This window comes from Elephas maximus, chromosome 11, assembly GCF_024166365.1.
Source record: "Elephas maximus indicus isolate mEleMax1 chromosome 11, mEleMax1 primary haplotype, whole genome shotgun sequence".
In the NCBI taxonomy this organism is placed as follows: domain Eukaryota; kingdom Metazoa; phylum Chordata; class Mammalia; order Proboscidea; family Elephantidae; genus Elephas; species Elephas maximus.
This window is the reverse complement of record NC_064829.1, coordinates 26,768,784-26,779,210: the sequence shown is the minus strand read 5'-3', so window position 1 is coordinate 26,779,210 and position 10,427 is coordinate 26,768,784. Positions and strand designations below refer to the sequence as shown.

At 40.3% G+C, this 10,427-nt stretch overlaps 1 protein-coding gene across 3 annotated transcripts in view; it reads left to right on the top strand.

Moving 5' to 3' along the window:
• Positions 1-27: 27 nt before the first annotated feature.
• Positions 28-10,427, top strand: part of ROCK1 (Rho associated coiled-coil containing protein kinase 1) — a 183,651-nt gene continuing 173,251 nt past the window's right edge. For all 3 annotated transcript variants that reach the window (XM_049901935.1, XM_049901933.1, XM_049901934.1), the window contains exon 1: positions 28-1,034. In XM_049901935.1, the coding sequence (XP_049757892.1) occupies positions 942-1,034 (93 nt within the window). In that variant the 5' untranslated portion in view covers positions 28-941. The remainder of the gene's footprint in view (positions 1,035-10,427) is intronic.

Below are 10,427 nucleotides of genomic sequence, written 5' to 3'. Positions count from 1 at the left end.
CTTCCGAACGCCCGCGCCTCGCATGCGCAGTCCGCTCAGGCGGTCTCCGTTTGTTTGAACAGGAAGGCGGACATATTAGTCCCTCACTGCCCCGCTCGCCCCACCCCCCCAGGCATTCGCCGCCGCGACTCGCCCTCTCCCCGGCCAGGACTGCAGCCCCTTCTAGAAGCTCCTCCATCAGCAGCGGCCGGGACCCGACTCTCGTCTTCCTCCCCGCCAGCTCTCCAGCCTTTCGTCTTTCCTAAGTCTCCATCGGGCACCGACCTCGCCCTGCCCCGCCGGACACCGCGGCAGCAGCCCCAGCAGTGACGGGACAAAATGGGAGAGTGAGCCTGTCCCGCGGGGACCATCTCTTAGCCGAGAGCGATCGGGACGTCGGGCCGGCCCAGTAGAGCCGGGGATGTGAAGCTAGAGCGCTTGCAGCGCCTCAGAGCAGAGCGGGCCTGGCCGGTGGCCCAAGCGGCGGCGGCGGCGGCAGCTGGCACAGCTCCTCACCCGCCCTTCGCTTTTCCCTTTCCTCTTCTCCTTCCCTTGCTTGCCCAGAGGGAGTCTCCACCCTGCTTCTCTTTCTCTCCCTGCTCCTGACCACCTCGGGACGGGGAACCCTCCATGGCAAAGGCGGCCGGGGCCCGCTAGGCTGAAGCACCTCGCCGGAGCGACGAGGCTGGTGGTGACGGCGCTGTCGGGTGTCGTGAGGAGCTGCCGGGTGGGATGCGACTTTGGGCGTCCGAGCGACTGTGGGTCGCTGTTGCCCCGGGCCCGGGGTCTGGAGAGCGGAGATCCCCTCAGTGAGGGGGAGGAGGGGGAACCGGGCGCACCTGGTGACCCTGAGGTTCCGGCTCCTCCGCCCGGCGTCTGCGAACCCACCGCGGAGGAAGTTGGTTGAAATTGCTTTCCGCTGCTGGTGCTGGTACGAGGGTATTGTCAACAGTAGCAGCAACATGTCGTCTGGGGACAGTTTTGAGACTCGGTTTGAAAAAATCGACAACCTGCTGCGGGATCCCAAATCGGAAGTGAATTCGGATTGTTTGCTGGTGAGTAGCGCTTGTTCTCTTGTGCGTGTCTGGGCTTCTGTGTGCATGGCCTTCCTCTTGCTTTCAGTCTGGTTAGCTGCACTAGAAGGTTTCAGGTGTGCACAGCATTCTCGGAAAACACCCGATTCCTGTTTTCCGAAAATTCTTGAAGTACCACGCAAATCTCCTGGCGTGGCTCTGTGCATCCTTTGCTAGCTCAGTCCCAGCTACTCCTCGAACCTTTAGCTCTGACCCAGTTCATCACTACACAAACGACACTTACAAACTGCTCTTGCAGACATCATGTAACGTTAGCACGCCTGCAGCGCCTCAGAGCTTGAAGTTGTCACGTCAGAGTTTCCGAAGTGTATAGGGTGTCGAATGGCGGTCTTAGTGATAATTTTTCTGATCGATCTGACTGTGATGTAGGAGAGATTACTTTTCATTTACAGCGATTTAGCTCCTAAGGGTTTAGTTTTTAAGATTTGGAAGTGACAGTGGAGAAATGATATTGGAGAAGTGATTTTTGAGCTAAAATGTCATAGATGGCTTGAGTCTGAAGTAACTTTTTGCTGAGCTGTTAAGTGTAAAAACCCAAGATTCCTGATCGTAGGTCATCACAGTTCTTTGACACTGTTGACTACAAAAGTACCACACTTTACTGAACAACTACAGTTATTTAAGAATTCTGATTTAGTCCAAATAAAACCACATAATCTCTAAGATAAAATTTTGGGGAGCAGCTATATGGATGGGATTTTACAGCGTCTTCAGAGAATTAGTTTTAGAAATACACAATATTTGGGATTAAGGTCAAGGGACCAATATAATGAAATTCAGAGAAATATACGATTTTAAAATCTGATTTTCAGTCAGAGGAAAATTATGTAGATTGTTTAAAATCACATGCATTTCAGTTATCCTAAAATAAATATCTGTATAAGTTTTTAAATCAGTATGATTTTCCAAGAAGGTTTCTCCCCTAAACTTTCAATATTAATCTGAGCATCCTTGACTGTGAAGTAAGAGTACTGTGGGTTGTATGTTTGAAATGTCTCACCCACATTATGGACGCTCTTTATATTGAGAAACAGGAAGATTGATGCTTAGTACAATTTAAAACATTTTGTTAAATGTAAAAAGTGGAAGAAACTGGAACACAGCTTTCTAATAGGGAGTTCCATAACTTTTAACAAGTCTAAATACCTTTGCTTTTATTTTGCTTATTGGTCTTATTCCATGAAGCAGCATGGGGGGTTTAGTAGTTTTTTTTTTTTTTTGCTTTAATTGTCTTCTAGCCTCTTGCCACAACTTCATTTGGTGGGAACCTCAACAAATATGATGTGTGGAGGATACAAGGAAATAGAAGGCATGGGCTCTTTCCTCATAAAATTTACAGTCTTTTTAGGAAAACAGGAATTAATCCCACATGCATACACAGAAAAAAAAAAAACAAAAAACACCTCACAGATGAGAAAATATGTGATAAAATCCAAGTAATTGGTATAGGTAATAACGTGCTCTTGGAAATTGAAAGGAAGAAATCACTGTGAATTGAGAGAGCCAGAATATGCTTTATGATGGATGGATAGGATTGAGGGCGAGGAGGATGGAGACATAATTGGCCAAAACATGTTTAACGGAACAGAAGACTATAAATTTGGGAGGATATATTGGGGTTAGATTGTGGAGGATTTGATTGCTAGACTGAGTAAGGAATTTATATTTTCTTCAGTATGTTGCATCCATTAAATGTTTATAAACAAGACTGTGGCATGGTGAATGAAGAAGATGAATCTGGTAATTGTGTACAGGATGAGTTAGTGTGGAAAGTGACTGGAGATAGGCTGAGATTGGAGAATTTTTCATTGTCATAGTTCAGAAATGATAAAGTCCCAAATTAGCATGAGACCGGGGAAAGAAGAATTGATGGAATTAGATCTGCAGGGTTGAGGAGGAGAAGGGAGAACCAGAGACAGAGGGAATAGTCGGACGACTCTAAAATTTTGAGCCTGGATTATAGGGAGAATGATGAAAAAATGGAAAAAAACCAGCAAAGTTGGGACTGGAAATTGATTGGGAAGAATAGGTTTACAGATAGATTCAATTTAAATTTGTTGTGTTTGAGAGGATAGCGGAATAGCCATGAAGAAATGAATGACCTGTAGACTATTGGAGATATGAAACCAAGCTCATAATTAAAGTTTGGAAATCATTTGTCACAGAGGTGCAGGTTGAAACTGGTAACAGTGATAAGGGAGACACTAGTATATAGAGAAAACAGGGTGAAAGGAGTAGGTTGAACAAAGAGGAAACATCAAGGAAGGCCATTCAGAATTAGGAGAGCCAGGTATCTTCTCTTGTGATCTTGGCCCTTTTTTCTGTTTAGCTCAACAGTTGTTTATTTGATAGCTGTTATTTAAATTTTATTACCATATCAATCTGAACGTGATAAGATTGAATTTTTCTTCGGAGAGCACAAATTGTCTTTCCAGTTTTTTATAGTGCCTTTTTTTTTTAGCATGAATTTTCTCTCCATGATATTCTATGCTTACATTGAGCATTCATGTCTTCATTCATTCTGTTCTGCTGTTCAGAATGACCTATCAGATAGCTTCACATTTTTCAGTCTGTTTTTATTCTCCCTTTCTGAACTGTGGACATCCACATTTATTGCAAGGACAATGCCACTTCTCACCCTGGTTGCCTTTTCTCTCTGTTATTTTGGCCTTTGTTCATTTATTTAACTGATAGTTATAGGGTACTTATGTGACAAATGCAATACTCTAGTGCTAGATATTTTTTGTAATCTCAAAAAATAAGGTTGTCCAATTATGTTTATTCTCCACTGCCTTGACTAGATCAGAAATGGAAGTTCCCAATCCTTTTGTTTTCAGAACACTTTGCCAGCAAATGTCTTTTTAAACCACCTTACCACAGAACATCTCTTTTGCTGAGATGCTAATGATAAATATTGTTGTTAATAGCCATTGAGTCGATTCTAACCCTGTATGTGCACAGTAGAAGTGCTTCTTAGGGTTTTCAAGGCTGTGACCTTTTGGAAGCAGAAATCCGGGCCTGTTTTCTGAGGTGCCTTTGGATGCTTTTGAACCACCAACCTTTCCTCTAGTAGTCAGGCTTGACTATTTGCACCACACAGGGACTTCTGTGATAAATACTGGTAGTTATAAAATCATGTAGCTGAAAGAAACCTTGAGAAATAGCTAGCCAGCCTTTTCTTGAACACCTATAATTTATTTGAAGAACCACATAAGTCTCATTTTCATATTATAAACAAATGCAAAAATAGTCTGGAAATACTAAGATAATATGATAATCATTCACTTATTTCCTAGATCATTTAAATTACTCAATCTTGGTTTTTTTGTAAGTCACATTCTTTCTAGTGGCCCTATGGTTATCTTTCTTACTGTCCACATTAGGGTTTATAAGATTATCAAGAGCTGTTTTCCTTTTCCCAACTTTCTTAGGATTGTTTTATCTAGGGCTTGTAACAGTTCTCAGCAGGTTTAGGTACCCCTGAAAATAGAGTAAGGGATAGAGTTTAAGCTTGTTTAATTTTTCCAGGGGAAAAACTGCGTATGATTCTTAAAAAGAAAAAACAGAAGTGGGTGGGAGGGTTAGGGATATATTTATCTTAAAGTTTGAAGTAGATTTCATGAAAATATAGCTGTCTTGCCTGTAGCACATTTAGCACACTGCTTCAGGATGACAGTTAATGAAGAGCATGACCTTTATTTCCAGTTTTTATTTAGTTGGTGGAGATGTCGCAATGGTCTGGTGGTAGAGAGAGAGGGGAACCAATATTGGTTGAACAGTGAGTTCTAACGTTGTGCCTCCCCTTGGTGCATATTTATTACCACATCTCAGTCAGTTTTTCAGAATGTGGAAGGCAAATGTAAATGAAGTTTCCCATGTTAGTTTTTGAGTTTTTCTTCCTTTAAATTCTCTTTTCTGGATTTCCTTTTCCATCTTTCATTGCTGACTTCTCTTTTTCCTCCATGCATTCTTACAGTTTTAACTACTATCATCTCTATGCCCATGATATTCAAATCTTTATTTTTAGAGTTTTATCTGATTTCACATCCTAAGTATATTACTACCTACAGGCATCTCTACTTGCATGTCATGTTATCACTCAAATTTCTCATATCCCAAAGTCAGCTTTGTCCCACATACTTAACTGTTTTGTCATCAGTGCTGTTACTATCCCTGTCAATCAACCAGAATTTTTATTGTGAGCTTAGACCATTTTAGGCCACACATATGCCATTTTACTCTTGGGTTATTACAGTAGGTTTTTGGGTAGCATTCTAAATTTTAGATTATTGCTGTGTAATCCCTGTGTACTCCCTGTCAGTTGAATTGATCACATTTGGGGTTATGTTATTTTAGGCTTTAAAGCTATGTGCCTGCCAGTGTTCGTAATTTTTTAAATTAATAGGTGTTACCAATATCAGTTGCCTATCTGGACCAGGCTGTTTTGATGTTAAAGAGCTCTGGTGGTACAGTGGTTAAAGCAATTGACGGCTAACCAAAAGGTCAGTGATTCAAAACCACCAGTGGCTCTGCAGGAGAAAGATGTGGCATCCTGCTTCTGTAGAGATTTACAGCCTTGGAAACCCTGTGAGGTTGCTATGAGTCGCAATCGACTTGACGGCAGTGGGTTTGGGTTTTGATGTTTACATGGTGCGAGAAATTTTTTAAAAAGAGATTACTCTTCTAATTTGTTGATTCATTCAGCAAATCTTTGTGTAGGGTCTAAACATAGTACCAGATTGTTGTAAGGATTAAATAATATAGGCAAAGCAGTTGTCACAGTATCTGGTATTTAGTGTTTGATAATTGTAACTATTATTGTACTGGAGCCCTGGTGATGCAGTGGTTAAGACCTTGACTGCTAACCAAAGGTCAGCAGTTCAAATCCACCAGCCACTCCTTGGAAACTCTGTGGGACAGTTCTGCTCTGTCCTGTAGGGTCGCTATGAGTCGGAATCAACTCCGCAACAACGGGTTTTTGGTTTATTATTATTGTGTTATTATTAGTAAAGCAGGAGGTCACTGAAAAAGAGGAAGGACCCTCAAGGAGATAGATTGACACAGTGGCTGCCACGATGGGCTTAAACAGCAATGATTGTGAGGATGGTGCTGGACTGGGCAGTGTTTCGTTCTGTTGTATATAGGGTTGCTATGAGTTGGAACTGACTCTATGGCACTTAATGACAGCAATTATTATTGTCCTCTTATAGTGTTCCAGGAAATCCTGGTGGCATAGTGGTTAAGTGCTACGGCTACTAACCAAAGGGCCAGCAGTTCAAATCCGGCAGGCGCTCCTTGGAAACCCTATGGGGCAGTTCTACTCTGTCCTGTAGGAATCGACTCGATGGCAATGGGTTTCGGTTTTTTTTGATATAGTATTTCTATTATATGCTAGCCACTGTGCTTGGGCTGGAAATTGATATTGTCTTTTCTAAGTGCAGGGCAATTTATCTGGCACCTCAAACCAAGCCCATAAATTCATAATCCAGTTTTGCTTTATTGAAGCATCTAAACTTCAGAACCAATTATAAAGGAAAATGGATATATTTTGATGGGATACAGTAGAATGGGGAGGGACTTTTGGAAACTGTTTATTCATTTAGTCATGATTTATAGCATACCTACTTCGTGCAGAGGGTTTAGATTGATATGAAAGGCAGTTGGGAGCTACGCATATCTTGTGGAGATTTAGTTGTCATCTTGCTCCCTTTCTGTATCTTTTATACTTTCAGTATGTGTTTTGTAAATAGGCTGTCGTGCCCTACAAGGACCCTGTGGGTGTGTAGAGAGTGGCTCAGGGTAACAGCGGAGACATGAATTAGGCCATTCATCAATCCCTTGAGTCAGAAATGTTTTTAATCCAGAAGAAGGAACCACATACACAATTTTATAATGAACAAGAGTAAATTCTCAGTTTTATATTAAACTTTGCATAGTTTTAATTTAATTTTATTTCATGATTATAAGTTTTGGTATTGTGTATGTCTGGTGAAAACTAGAGATTTTATTATGATAAATTTGAGAAAAGCCCACGTATCAGGAAATATTACACATGGAGTTCTATTGCTGAAGATAGTCCAAAAGTCCCACTTGCCCATCTTCATCCTCTCTAAATAAGGGATACATCCATTAGTTGAAGATTAGAGCATAGTGATTGAGGCCACACATATGTATGTTCAAGAAGATGAACAGATAATACTGCATTTCACAATGGACAATATTTTTATTAAAAATATGCTACTAGCGTGGTGTAGTGAAAAGAACACTGGACTGGAAATTCATAGGATTAGCATAGCCTAGTTTTGCTGTTAACCCTCTGTGTAATCAAGTAAAGTTATCTGGCCTTCAGTTTCTCCACTTGTAGAATGAAGAATTGGACCAGGTAATTGCTCATGTCGTTTGCATCTCTAAACAATCTGAGTCTTTATTTCAATAAAAAGTTTAAAAAAAATTACGAAAGTTTTTGTAATCTAAAAAGTTAAATGTTGGGGTAGAAGTGTAAGACTAGGAACCCTGTATAGTTTTTGAAGATCACCCTAAACTAATTTTTAATTGTTATATCTGGTACTTCTTCTTTTTTGAATTTGTCACTTGTTTTCATAACTGTAGGGATTTGTACTTTTTGAACAGAGAAAGTAGTAATTAAGTTATTCATTTGTATATCTGCTAAAATGTACACATGTAGTTTACTTCTTTAATATACCTGCCCTACCTGTTTGGGATTGTGAAATATAAAGTACCTTTTCATTATACTTCCTAAACAGTTAGTAGGAAGTTAGATCCTCAGATTAATGTCTGAAGTGGAGTCTCAGGGAGATGAGAAATTGTCTTACACTTGTATCATATTTTGAAAGGTGGCTAACCTGTATCCCCGCTTTATTGATCCATCCATACTTCCTATAGTGAAATTCTATCTCCGATCATTTTCTGGAACCAGTTTTGTAATAGTGGATCATAGTTAACTCTTCTTTTTTCTCTTGGCTGTTATTCATTCATTCACCAAGTATTTACTTGATATGTACTGTGTGCTAGGTGCTCTGATAGGCACTAAGGACACCATGGTGAGTAAAAACAAACATGGGTCTCTGCTTTCGTGTGATTTATAGTCTCAGGAAAAGGATTAATTGTGAGCAGATAGGTACGGAGTAAGGCTTGAAGTAGAGGTAAGAGACCATGCCTTTCCGTTAAGATTTGGGATATATTTAAAGACTTGTGGTAAAGTAGTCTAAGTGCATAATTTTCAGAAAGGAGTCTCTAGATTGTATCAGATTCACTTGAGGAGCTTGTTAAAAATGGAATCTGGGCCCAAGCCCAGACAAACAAAATCAGAATTTTTTTTTATAGGAGATGTCGATTCTTAGACACACTCAAGTTTGAGATCTATTGTTATGCCGCAAAGAACATGGATTTTTTTTTGGCGGGGGGAGGTGGAGGAGCCCTGGTGATGCAGTGGTTAAGTGCTTGGCTGCTAACTGAAAGGTTGGTGGTTCAAACCCACCAGCCACTCCACTGGAGAAAGGTGTGGTAGTCTTGCTTCTATAAAGATTATAGCCTTAGAAACGCTGTGGGGCAGATTTACTCTGTCCTTTATGGTCACTATGAGTCTGAATCGACTTAAAGGCAATGGTTTTTTGAAATTGTGCAGTGAAAATCTTAAACATCATAGAAGTAGGGAAAATAGTATCGTGAACCCTTATTTCCCGGATTATGCAGTTTTCAAAGTTTTATCACACTTGCTTCATCAATCACCCTTTTTCTTGACAAAATATTTTAAGTAATTTAAAGCATTGTCATTTCACCATTACAGACTTCAATAAGCATCTCTTTAAAAAAAAGAATTTTTTTACTTAACCACAGTGGCCATTTTGCCTAACAAAATTAAGAACTCCTTGGTATCATTAATTCCAAGTTTACATTCACATTTCCCTTATTCCTTAAGACAGTGTCTTTTTTGCAGTTACTTTATTAGAACCTGGGATCCAGACAAAATCCACGTGTTGCTTTTGTTCGTTAGGTCTTCTAAGTCTCTTTTTAATATAGAGTAGTCTCTTCCCCCTTTTTTTGTCTAAACACTTGCCATTTTCTTGTTGAAGACACTACTAGGTCAGTGGTACTGTACAATGATTTCACATTCTGGATTTTTCTCTTTGTTTCCTTGTGGTATCATTGAACTAGTTTCTATATCCTCCATATTTCCTATAAACTAGTAGTTAGATCTAAAAGCTTAATGTCATCATTTCAAATTTTTAGTCAGGCATACTTCATAAATTGTTCCTGTGTGTTTTCTTTGTATCACATCAAACCCAAAAAACCAAACCTCTTGGCGTCGAGTCAATTCCGACTCATAGAGACCCTATAGGACAGAGTAGAGCTGCCCAAGGAGCACCTGGTGGATTTGAACCACCAACCTTTTGGTTAGTAGCTGTAGCACTTAACCACTATGCCACCAGGGTTGGATCACATCAGGGGGCACATAATATGTGGCTGGGCATCCTTAGTGATGCTAAATTTGATCAGTGTGTTCAGGTGGTAACAGCCTGTGATAGTTTTTTTTTTTTAATCCTTTATCAACTTTTCATCTAATTGTTCCATCCATTGATAATCTTTACCTGAACCAGGTCTTTTATTTGCTGTGGTGGTTGTTATTGTTAGGTGCCGCCGAGTCGGTTCTGACTCGTAGCAACCCTATGTACAACGGAACAAAACAGTGCCTGGTCCTGCGCCATCCTCACTCACACTGATTGCTATGTTTGAGCCCATTGTTGCAGCCACTATGTCAATCCATTTTGTCAAGGGTCTCCTTCATTTTTGCTGACGCTCTACTTTACCAAGCATGATGTCCATTTTCAGGGACTGGTCCCTCCTGATAACATGTCCAAAGTACGTGAGATGAAGTCTTGCTGTCCTTGCTACCAAGGAGCACTCTGGCTGGCTGTGCTTCTTCTGAGACAAACTTAATCGTTTTTCTGGCAGCCCGTGGTATTTTCAGTATTCTTCACTAACACCAAAATTCAAAGGTACCAAGTTTTCAGTCTTCCTTGTTCATTGCCCAGTGTTTGCCTGCATATGAGGCGATTGAAAATATCATGGCTTGAGTCAGGTGCACTTTAGTCCTCATGGTGACATCTTTGCTTTTTAACACTTTAAAGAGTTCTTTTGCAGCAGATTTGCCCCATACAGTGCATCACTTGATTTCTTGATGGCTGCTTTCAAGAGCGTTGATTGTGGAACCAAGTAAAATGAAATCCTGAACAACTTCAGTATTTTCTCCATTTATTATGATGTTGCTACTTATTTCATTAGATTTTACAAAATAATGACTTTTAGATTCTGCCATTCCTTTAACATTATGGG